The 12,072-nt window shown below is 37.4% G+C and overlaps 2 protein-coding genes and 1 long non-coding RNA gene across 3 annotated transcripts in view; all 3 read left to right on the plus strand.

Moving 5' to 3' along the window:
• Nucleotides 1-120: 120 nt before the first annotated feature.
• On the plus strand, nucleotides 121-1,525 carry LOC310728022. Its single transcript, XR_014534165.1, has 5 exons — nucleotides 121-200; nucleotides 319-403; nucleotides 652-716; nucleotides 810-862; nucleotides 1,303-1,525. It is a non-coding gene; the product is annotated as an uncharacterized lncRNA (long non-coding RNA).
• Nucleotides 1,526-3,309: 1,784 nt separating this feature from the next.
• Nucleotides 3,310-7,194, plus strand: rbm43 (RNA binding motif protein 43). The gene is made up of 4 exons (XM_083545369.1): nucleotides 3,310-3,516; nucleotides 4,300-4,478; nucleotides 4,575-4,660; nucleotides 4,780-7,194. Exons 1-4 carry the CDS (start codon nucleotides 3,350-3,352, stop codon nucleotides 6,337-6,339), a joined length of 1,992 nt encoding a protein of 663 aa, XP_083401495.1. The 5' UTR covers nucleotides 3,310-3,349; the 3' UTR covers nucleotides 6,340-7,194.
• Nucleotides 7,195-10,586: 3,392 nt separating this feature from the next.
• myo1g (myosin IG) overlaps nucleotides 10,587-12,072 on the plus strand; it is a 41,888-nt gene continuing 40,402 nt past the window's right edge. Inside the window, exon 1 of the mRNA XM_083545368.1 lies at nucleotides 10,587-10,808. Coding sequence (XP_083401494.1) covers nucleotides 10,714-10,808 — 95 coding nt within the window. The 5' untranslated portion in view covers nucleotides 10,587-10,713. The remainder of the gene's footprint in view (nucleotides 10,809-12,072) is intronic.

Consider the following 12,072-nt stretch of genomic DNA (forward strand, 5'->3'; position numbering starts at 1 on the left):
GCAGTCCTGAAATATTAATAATTCAAACTTATTCGAGGAAATACGCTGTAAATATCGCTAGGTGGCAGTGCATTCGCCATAGCATCTCCTGCTCATCAAATTCATTCAAAGAAGAAGAACGATTAGAATAGATCACGCATGCGCAGAATGTAGGCGTATTCTATTGCTGGCTGGTGAACGTGGCGGTGCTCAGACAGGAGGTAACGCGGTTTACTGAAAACTCTTCAGAAAATTTATTTATAGTTTTATAGAGTTTATAGGTTTATTTTGTATAACATTTGCAAAGACTGATACAAGTCTTTATTATTTTCCCTCCAGATGTTTACTGTTCTACATGGAGTCAGACTGATGTACTGCAGGCGAGCACGTGGTTGGAGGTGAAGAGATGAACATGAGGATGAAGGTAAAGTTTATGCATGAGAAGTTGTTTGGGGAAAAAAGGGAAGTTTATGGAAGAAAACAATAAAACCCCACAGTGAAATTTATAATATTTTGAAAGGTTTTACTTCTGTTTGTAGTGGATTTCAGCATGTTCAGGACGCCATTTTGAAATTTTCTCCATGTTGATATCTCAATGTTTAAAACATCTCATCAACCTGCAAATGTTCATTGGTGTAATAAATGTGCTTGTGGTCCGATTATAAATTTCAGGTTCCTTCACATTGAGTCATGTCTTTTACATCTGACCTGGATGAATAAAGTCCACATGGACTAAGGTGAGAGTTCTGGATTGTTTACTAGAGTCATAAACATACACAGGCTGTATTGTTCATTTGTAGTGTTTAATTTGTATTTAATCTTATTTACAGATTTCCCTGTGTAATCTCCCAGGACCCAAGTCCCTGATTGCCTGGGATTTCTGGTAAGCCATGGGTTCTTTGTAGATGTAAAGTACAATCATCTTAGATTGAAATGTACCTGTAAGCAGATTTAATGGAGATCCAGACGTCCATGATTATAATCAAATGCCTAAAAAAACTAACATTACAGATCCATTCAGTGATTCTACAAGGCAGGTTGTGTAACATTTTAATCCCCAATATAAATGTTAAGTCTGTAACTACCTCCACCCACACAGTCTCCTCTTGGAGGTTGCAGGCTGTTCAGCAAGGCTTGGTCTCACACGTGACTTTGTCCTTTCCTGTATGTCTGCTAGAGAAACTCGGGGTGGTTTGAGGCCTGACGGCGTTCCTTTGGCTGTCAGGTTATAGAAACCTCGCACATATATAAACTTCACACTGCTACGTGTTGTGCTCTTTTTAGAAACTGCACATTCTCACTCTCTCTCGTCTCGCCTCGCAGGAATCCTACGTTCGTTGAGGAGACGGACGAATCGACTGAAGCTGCAAAATCAGGATCCAGTGTGCCTGTTTTTGTAGACTACGATGATGTTTCTGTGCTGCAAATAGTTTTGCTTTTGTTCATTTTATTTCCTCATTTTCTGGAGAAACGTCTAATTTCCCAATGTACTTAATCAGCTATATGTAGAGGTCTGAAATTACAATAAAAAGATTCTTGAATTCTTCTAAAATGCCTCAATGCCTTTTTATTTTCTTATGTCTATTATTGAAGACAAAACCCTGATACACACTCAACCTAGATTAGATTCAACTTTGTCATTACACATGTACAAGGCAACGAAATACGGTTTAGGACTAACCAGAAGTGCAAGTGCAGGATATACAGTGTTTACATGATTTGCATAAATTAACTGGTATAGGAGTAATTTACAGATGTGTATGCACTATGAAAATAATATACAGATGGCTATTACTCTAAACTGAAGTTTACAGAAGGATGTGTTCTATGAGCATAATGTATGGCCATTACTATAAACAGAAATCAGGTTTGTGTGTCTATATATAAAAATTTAGTAAATTAGGCAATTGTGAGCAGCAATGCAATGGATATAGAGTAGTGAAAAGAGCAAGTGTGCAAATGAGCATAGTTTTTGTGTAAACAGTCCATTAGTGCAATAATGAGGTGTGAAATGAGAAAGGGATCGATGGATAGATGCAACCTTGTAATTGCAAAGTATCAAGTTTACCATCTACCAGAAGTGCAAATAGTAGAAATTGTGCAAATTGACAAGTGCAGATAAATTTTTAAGTATATGTACAGCATGTGGTGTGTGTGTGTGTGTGCAGCAAATAAATCTCTCTCTCTCTCTCTCTCTCTCTCTCTCTCTCTCTCTCTCTCTATATATATATATATATGCATGTAAATTAGCTTTTTTTTCCGTGTTGATTTTTGCTGCCATTTAAACGAGTTGATGTGATCACGCGTGGTTTTCAGAGCTTTTCTCCTTTAGGACCTGTTGTTTGTTTATTAATTGTATTCCTGATAAAAAATTCACACACTCGCTCTTATGGCGGTTTAGCGATCCAAAACTTTATAAATAATATCAAGAAATCTAAAACTATTTTGTTGTTTATAATAAAGCTCTAATTTTTTTCTAATTTATTTATATATTATATATTTTTTCTAATTAGTAGTTTAATCCTGTGGGAGAGAAAAAAGCACAAAATATTTATTTTTAAGGGAACTTTAATAACTTAAAATGAAAAAAACAAGAAACAAAAAAAAATAAATAAAACGAATCACGTGATTTCATTCCGGTATCTGATTGGATAAACAGAAACTCGATCACAGCGAGACAGGAAGCGACGCGATTTGCGTCCTGTGCAATATGTGGTACAGCACACACACACACACACACACACACTATGTTTCAGGTCAACTTTTACTTTCATTTCAGTGATCTGAAGTTCGGGGTCACGGTTTTCTCCTGAAATCGGATGTTGTTCATCACGTGCACATTAAAGACTAAAGTGAGTAAGTTTTGTATTTAATCACTCAATAAAACACGCACTTTGACTTGTCTTTCTTTTATACTGAGCTGAAGAGGTTTTTGTTTGTGACCGTGTTCGAGTTCGTCATGAAGCGCTTGTTGTCTTGACCTTAATGAGTCACTATATTGATTTGATTCCTTCGAACGAATTGATTCGAGATTGATTCCTTTAATTGACTCACCTGGAAGCTGACTTCAAAAAATTATATAAAAAACCCCAAAGTTTTAAAACAGTTGTTCTTTTCAGTTAAATAAGTTTTTTGTTTTAATTAATGACCTGATTTACATTTTAATCTAAATTCTTCCCTTTATAATTGTTGCTAGTATTATTATTATTATTATCGTATTATTAATATTAATAATAATCAGTGGTGTACTTGATTAGCAGCACATAAGTGCTCGGTTTTAAATGTACTTTAATATGAAAGTACTGATCTATTAAAACACTCTTTTTCTCTCTCATGTGTGGTAGAGAAGTATGTGAGGGTGGTGCAGGACATGTATGAGTACAATGTAACAGCAGTGAGGTGTGCAGTTGCAACGACAGACTGGGTCAAGGTGGAGGTTGGACTGCATCAAGGATCGGCTCTGAGCCCTTCCCTGTTTGCAGTGGTGATAAACAGGGTGAAGGACGAGGTCAGACAGGAGTCTCTATGGACTATAAAGTTTGTGGATGATGTGATTTGTGTTGAGAGTAGGGAGCAGTCTAAGACGAGCCTGGAGAGAAGTGGAGTGAAAGTCAATGGAGTGGTGCGGTCGCAAGGAGTTGAGGTGGAGAAGGTGGACGAGTTTAATTCTCTGGGGTCAACTGTGCAAAATAATAGTGTGTTAGAGAAGTTAAGAAAATAGTGCAGGCAGGGTGGAGAGGAGTGGCAGGAGTAATTTGTGACACCTTCAAGAGTAAGGTATCTACAAGAGTAAAGGGGAAAGTATATAGGATTGTAGTGAGACCTGCGATGTTGTATGGTTTAGAGACAGTGGCATTGACTGAAAGATAGGAGTCCACCAGCGAGTTTATTGGAGGGACGGTGCAGATAGGACATTTTGGAGAAAAGGTGAGGGAAGCTATATTGAGATGGTTTGGACATGTGCAGAGGAGGGACATGGGGTATATTGGCGGGAGAATGCTGAGGATGGAGCCATGAGGCAGGAGGAAAAGAGGAAGACCAAGGAGGAGGTTTATGGATGTGGTGAGGGAATACATGCAGGTAGTTATTTTGAAATAGGCAGATGTAGAGGTCAGGGTGGTATGGAGACAGATGATTCGCTGTGCGACCCCTAATGGGAGAAACCGAAAGAAAAAGAAAATCTATTGTAGGTGTTCAAGGGTATAAAGGAATTAATAAACATATATAACACATTTAATATTTATGCAACTCTACTTTTTAATAAACATTTGTTATTTGTTATCTGTTATTTTAAAGTCCATTTTCATTATTTTTTAGCAGTAACGTCATCATGGAACCACTGGTTATTGAAGTGCTGGGAGTTCCTCATCATGAACGGATGGCTGATCAGTTAAAAATACACTTCCTGAAGCGGAGGAATAACGGTGGAGATGTTTCAACCGTGATTTATCCAACTTCTACTCCAGGGCAGGCGTATGTTGTTTTTGAATCACCAGAAGGTATGGAAGATGGATACACATTCAATGTTAGTTAAAGTCTTTAAATGCTATCATTCAAAGCCATTAGATTGTCATCTTGTCTACCTTTTGTTTTAGTTCCTGGAGTCTTGGAGTGTTCTCATCTTTTAGACGTTGACAGCAGTTTTTATCCGATACACGTGAAGAAAGCTACATTTTCTGAGGTAAAACTGTATTTAAATTCTTACACATATGCAGACCAGTCCAAAAGAGTTCCAATTTTCCTCAACATGTCCAAAATAACAAACCACATTTTCGTCTTAAGTTTTTTTTGTTGTTTCAGGTGGACATGCCAGTTGAGACCACGCTGGACTTGAGTATGTTCTCTGATCAAGACTCTGTCATCAAGCTCCTTGACTATTATGACTTTAAGGTAATATCATACGGTGCAGATCACCTCCAGTTGAAGGGCTCCTTCTTGAAACTAAAGCTGATACGCAATGAACTCGTACAGCTTCGAAGTCGATCCCATAGTAAACGTTCATCAGTTCTTCACAAAGGTGCTGCTTGGGATCCCAATTTTGGTTCCAATTCCACATCAAAGAATATTGATAAAATGGGTTGGCGTCCAGTTCCTGATAGTGCACCATTCTTATCATCCTCATATAGAGATTCAACATCTGATGAACCTCCCAGAAGTCTTCAAAGCAGTTATTTACCTTACACTGAAAGAAATGTAAGCAGTTTTGTGGATGCTTATAGGTGGAGCCCCTTTGCTGAGGGTGCATCATCATTATCAGGAAATTCTCCATCTAGTCCTGACCTGGTACACCACACATCTCCACTGTATAAAGATTCAGCTTTGGTTAAGTCCCCCAGGAGTCTTCACAGCAGTTACTACTCCTCTATTGGAAGTACAAGCCATACAGTGGACACTTATATCCCAAACTATCTGCTTACACAACAGCAACAGGTCACAGGCAATGAAATGTCTGCTCATAGAAAAAGCCCCCTTGTGGACGTTGTTCCATCGTCATCAAAAAACTCTATATCCTCGTCCATCTTGCAAGGCCACACATCATATGGACTTTCTGCCTCAGGTGGATCACCAAGAAGCCGTCCAAGTGTCGATGCTGATACTTGGGACAGTTCCTCTCACAGCAGTCCCTCGTCAACCAGTGGAAGAATGGAAACCTTTCCAGTGGACACAGATACCATAAAGTTTATACTCACTCAGAAGCAGGATGCTGTTAAGTGTATTGAGAAGGACTTTGGTACTAAGATGACGTTAACAGATTATACTGAGTATACAACTGTCAAGTTTTCAGGACCAAATTGTGGAAAAGCAAAATCATATCTTTTAGACACCATTAACGAGATCAGCCCGACATTACGCACCCAAGAAATAGAACTGAAGAAATTTGATAATGCTGAGCAAAAGCAGATCCTTGAGAGAATCCAACATTGTAAAGACTCTGGTGTTTTGATCACACAGAGCAAGGATGTTTTAAAGCTTGTGGGTCCCTCAAGAGAAAGCTTTGAGGTCAAGCAAAAGATACTGGGACAAGATAACCCCCATAGAGGAAGGACCAAGGAGAGGAACCCAAATTCCAGGAGCTCTTCTGTACCCAGACACTATAAGCTGCAAGACCATGAATCAGATAAAAGGAAATCTCAGGACTTGGTTCAAGGTCATGAACAGACTCCAAGACAAGACAAGAATTCCCAAAAAAAACGCAATTCAGAGTTTCAAGATGAAAACAAGACATCCAAGGAACAATCGCTAAATCCAGACCTGGAGCTAATGTCAAGTCAACCAAAAAAGTCAAAAACAGACCAGTTAATGGATACGCTAAAACGATTAGATCTTAATCCTAAAAAATTTAAAATAAAAAAAAAGTAATTATACAATACAAACTATCTGATTCCTGATTATACATGCAGCTATGTAGCACATTTTAGTGATCAACAGTGTGTATTTTAGGTGTTTCTTTTTTTATAATCAGTATATTTGTAATGATAAACAAAAAATAGGTTACATCATATGAACAAAATATTGATTTGTTATTATATCAGCACTAATCAGATTGAGTTTTCTGGAATAAAAATAACTACAGTCATGAAAACTGATCAACTTCATTTTTTCCCTGGCTGTAAGCCTATTGCTTCTTCTTCTTCTTCTTCTTCTTCTTCTTCTTCTTCTTCTTCTTCTTCTTTCGGCTTCTCCCATTAGGGGGCGCCACAGCGGATCCTCTGTCTCCATACCCCCCTGTCCTCTACATCTGCCTCTTTCAAATCAACTACCTGCATGTCTTCCATCACCACATCCATAAACCTCCTTCTTGTTCTTCCTCTTTTCCTCCTTCCTGGTGGCTCCATCCTCAGCATTCTCCTACCGATATACTCCATGTCCCTCCTCTGCACATGTCCAAACCATCTCACTCTCACCTCCCTCACCTTGTCTCCAAACCGTCCTGCATGCGCTGTCCCTCTAATAAACTCATTTCTAATCCTGTCCATCCTCGTAAGCCTATTGCTTTTGTTGTTATTGCTTTCTGTATGTCTCACACTATGCAGAACAACTTATCGCTGGATCCTCAGTAGAACTTCCAAAACATCTCTGATGAGTGACAAAACTCGGTCAGGAATTGTTATTGTAGTTGTCCTTCTCATGTCTTTTTAATCAGATTTCTCTTCTTGAGAATTGAGAATCCAGAATTACAGTATGTCTGGAAAAAAAATCTAAAGATTGGAAACAGCACTGGCCATATTTAATAATTGCTAATTCAATGAACACTGATTAGAATCCTACATTTAATGTCAAGTAAAATTCAGTCAATAGTCAGTAGTACGCCTGAGCAACATTCTATATTTCTCAGTCTATATTATTCTATATTGCAACCATTATATCCCTTCACTTTTCCTTTTATTAAAACAGATGTACCTGGCATGGAATAAGGATACAGACAGATGCAGGTGCAGCTAAAATATGTTTCATTATTATAACAGTCAGGCAAATACAAACCGGGCACCTTGAAACGAGACCCAGGCATTTCAGTTATTTCTAATTAAATATCTAATTATCTAGCTATTCATGTTTAAGTTTTATTTATGGGACAGATGCATATTATATACATATACAGTGCATGTTGGGTTCTGTGTTTTTTTGGGGCCATCAGCAGTAATAGGTCAGGGAACCAACCCCAGCCACTCTTAGTGCCGGTCCCAAACCCGAATAAATGGGGAGGGTTGCGTTATAAAGGGCATCCAGCGTAAAAACATGTGCCAAATCAAATGTGGATGATCTGCTGTGGCAACCCCTAATTGGAAAAGCCAAAAGAAAGTTTTATCAGCAGTAATAGGAGAAGAGGAGAGCCGGGATCACTGGAATCGCTTGTGTAGCCCAAGAGAGGGAGGGTGGTCCTATCTATTAATCTTGTAAATGTTTAACAAGTTGTACTTAACCAGGACTAGCTATGAAAGCATCATTAAAAGCGAGAGCCAGAAGGTAACACACACACATCAGGGCACCCTGAAATATAAAATGGTTATATAAAACACCATTAAAATCCAATACGAACAGTAACTGAACTGGCAGGTCTAACCCTAAAGCTACTTTGATGTCCGTTACACATCATATAATGTTATATCAGTACAGAGAATGCATGGTGTGTAACAGTTTATTGTTACAATTGCATATTATATAATAAAGACATTATGACCATAAATGACGCTCACCATGTAGACCTTATCGATGATAAAGTTCAATGAAACTATACTACATTTCTTTCTTGGAAATGGGTTTATTGATCAAGTCTTCATAGCAACACTGTTCCTAATCTCATTTTATCATCACTTGCGGAAGATTTTGATATTAACTGATTACCCTCAACTACAAATTTTATACTAGGACTATGACAATGATTCATTAAACTCATATGTGTGATTATAACCTTTATTTTAACATGGATGATAAGAAGCTAATAAGAAAAATGTATTTGAAAATGTGCTTTATAATTCTCACTGTCCATGGGACAATGGTGGACAATGGACAATGGACAATGGACTACTCCTCATCATTTACCGTACAGTAAATATAAAGTCAGCATTTACTTCTTTTTACTGATTATTTAGAATTATAATTTGTAATGTAAAAAAAACAAAACAAGATTTTTAACAATAATTCTTACAGGTCATTAATCAGCACATCTTAAATTTTATGATTTATTGTGACTTGAATAAAAAATCCACCAACCAATATTCCACTCAACATGCAAAGCCATATTAAACAATTGAGTGCTTCTCTTCAGTGATGCCATAAAACCCATCTAGTTCTCGTAACACTGGATCCACCTTCTCCACCCAGTATAACTGCTTAATAACTAAAACATTCATGGAAATGCAGCTTTATGATGAGAGCACTAATGCATGGACTCTTAAGATAACGAAGATAATTGTTTTTTCAACTTACAGTTTATGTTTCATAAAGATTTAATGTTGAATCTCTCAAACGTTACGTTCAATGATGTTTGAACAATGCATGTGAAATTAATGATTGATAATTGACTCAACATACAGTTTCCTTTAAAAAGAGCCAGATGAGGCATTGAGGTGTAGTAACTCATTGGAAAATATACCCTTTCAGTTTACAAAAATTTCAACAGTCCAATTTCTTTTTACAAGGATGTAAAATGGGAGACAGAGCTAAAAGAAATTCTGTATATGGGGCAACAAACTGAGATGGCATTAAAGGTGGTTTTTAGGCATTTAAGCTAGCAGGATTCCTGTTACACTTGTAGAAATGCTAAACCAAAATGATATACCATAGGTCTTTTAATGACAATATTCATTCATTCATTCATTCATTCATTCATTCATTCATTCATTTTCTCCCGCTTATCCGTATTTCGGGTCGCGGGGGCAGCAGTCTAAGCAGGCCCCCGCCTTCGACTGCTGCCCAATCCTCACAGCACCGTCCCTTACAGTCCCTCCTGCAGGTGGTGAGCCCACGGGAAGATGACAATATGTTAAAGGAAATTAATACCCAATATTAAAAACTAATTCTATTTTTTTTTTAAAACCTCAAGCAAAATAAAGGGAATTTGTCATTTCAAGTTTTGTTGAAGAAGAAGTGAATGGAGGATGTTGTAAGAAGGTGCTAATATGACAATTTTTTCTTTAGATAATTGTACACACTCACTGTATCCAAGTCGAATAAAAGACAGTTAAAAAAAGCTTGTTGTCATTTAATAAAGAAAAATGTAACACTTTTGGGATGAAGTCCCCAGTATCAGCAATTTGTATGTAACTACAATACAACTGTAATTCTTCTGCCATGGCAAAGACTAATGATAATGGACATTAAGTTGTGAATTTCCTGTATAAGAACAAGCTGTACATTGTCTTAAAAGAAAACAGTTTATAGCTGTTATAATAAGATGTCTATCTTGGTTTTAAGAATGTTATACACAAAATATATTGTAATTTGATATGACTATATTGGGGACTGGAAAACCCCTAACACTTAGCTTTGATCTGAGTTTTCTTGTTAAGCTGGAATGAAACAAGTTTCCCTCAGACTCATGTCAAACCCAAAAACACATTCATATACACCTCAGTATACACCAGATAAATGTTTTCTGACCATTTAGATTTGAAGGAGCATTTTGTACATTTTACACCATTCTACTGCCTTTCAAAAAAATTGCAATGAGAACACACATTAACCAACCACTCGTTTTATATGCTCCTTCCACCAGCTGACCTTTATGTAGAGCAGGAGAAGAACTTCTCTGTTTGTTCTTCCTTACATTGAGTTCCTGTCTGTCTCATGTTTTTGATTTTGATAAAAGTCTGACTTCACTGTGCCGTCTGGTCTTTACATTTCCTCTGTTAAGAACCTGCACAAAATTTAAAGCGCTTTTTTGAAGCGCAAGCCTCATCTGCACACATCTGGACGACTGATCTGAAAGCAGGAAATGCTTGTGTTTATTCCCCAAAGATAAAATTCTTGTGCAGCGACATAGCCAATCTACCACACAGCATCAACACACACACACACGCACACACACACACACACACCAACCACAGGATGACGTGCTATATCTTACAAACCACAGCTCTTAGCTAAATGCAGTCGTCGTTTAACTAAAGGAAGGCTTTTTACACCACACCCACATTAGACTACGACAGCCTCCTCTACCGGCTCATACTACTTCCCTCTCTTTTTCTCTGTCTTTCCTGTCATCATCCACTCGTCTATCCATCCACTTCAGGGATGGCTGAACTGGAGGGCTTTGAGTTTGGCAAGTCAGACTTTGTGCTCCTGGACGAGGTGACTATGGAGCAGTTCCTGGAGAACCTAAAGCTCAGGTAAGAGCAGATTGGACAAACTGTGACAATGAAAGTAATATTATAATGAAAGCAATGTGCAGTATAGAAGCTGACAAGATTTTGAAAGAGACTTTCAAAACTCAAATTCATCATCATCAACATCATTTGACTTATTTATTGACTTATATTGGAAAAGCACAACATTTGTAAGGTCAACCAATGTGCAAGGTAGTTTTTGAGGTCTTTGGCCACTCCCTTTCAATTTGGATGGGTTTACCAACATGTACTGTCTCGGCTCTGACTAATGTCTGGCTTACAGAGTTCAGCAGTAGCGGGAAAATCGCTTTGCATCGTGTGCTGAGTGTGCGTTATTAAAGTGAACCAAAACAAAGATTGACTGTAGTCACTTAAGCTCAAAATTTTCACGAGCCAGTGATGCAACCTAACGCCTAAGTCCTTTAATTCCTCTCAGAGAGCTTTCTCTGACGTCATGTGTCTTCGCCTGATTCATCCGTTCATGAGATTTGAGTCAAAATCACACGTCTCTTTGCATTTTGTATGTTTTACATCGTTTCCATGACAACAACATTTTGTTTGCTTCATATGTAACATTCGTGACACTGTCAAATTGCAAATAATACAAATATATGTGAAGGGCAAATTATAGATTCATGTAAAGAACATAATATACAACATTTATTTACATATATAAAATCTGATTCACATCTATTTACAGCTTAATTTTATCCTCTATGATGGTACATAATGTATATTACAAATATTTGAATGAAAGAATTTTACTATTAAAGATAAATCTACAAATTACCTAATCGTTAATAGTTCAGAGATCTTTATTCTGTTTATATAAAAATTCGTATTGTATTTAAACATACTTAAATGCTGCTAAAGATTGTATTAGTATGAGTTAACCTAACCCAGAATTATGATACTTCTGCCCAAACACACCCAGTGTTGTATGAAACAGAGAAGGCAAGTCATTTGGAGCCACGCACTGCACTTCCTGTTCTCGCTTCCCACCTTCATATCACTTCCTGTCAAATGTGGGTGTTGTTTATGTCACTCTGAAAGTCACGCCTCTGCTACGTAGCCAGTTTAACAGATTACTGATATTTTATGTTAAGCTCCATTGTTGATCAGGGAATAAGTTACTTACACTATGGTTTAAGTGGTACCGTACTAAAAACATTCGTAGTGATGCGAAAAAATTTATCTGATGAATAAATCTAAATAATCTCTTATTCACTTATCTATTAACATCCTCTTTGTTGTCTTTGCATACATC

The sequence above is a fragment of the Silurus aristotelis genome (genome assembly GCF_946808225.1).
Source record: "Silurus aristotelis genome assembly, chromosome: 6".
NCBI lineage: Eukaryota > Metazoa > Chordata > Actinopteri > Siluriformes > Siluridae > Silurus > Silurus aristotelis.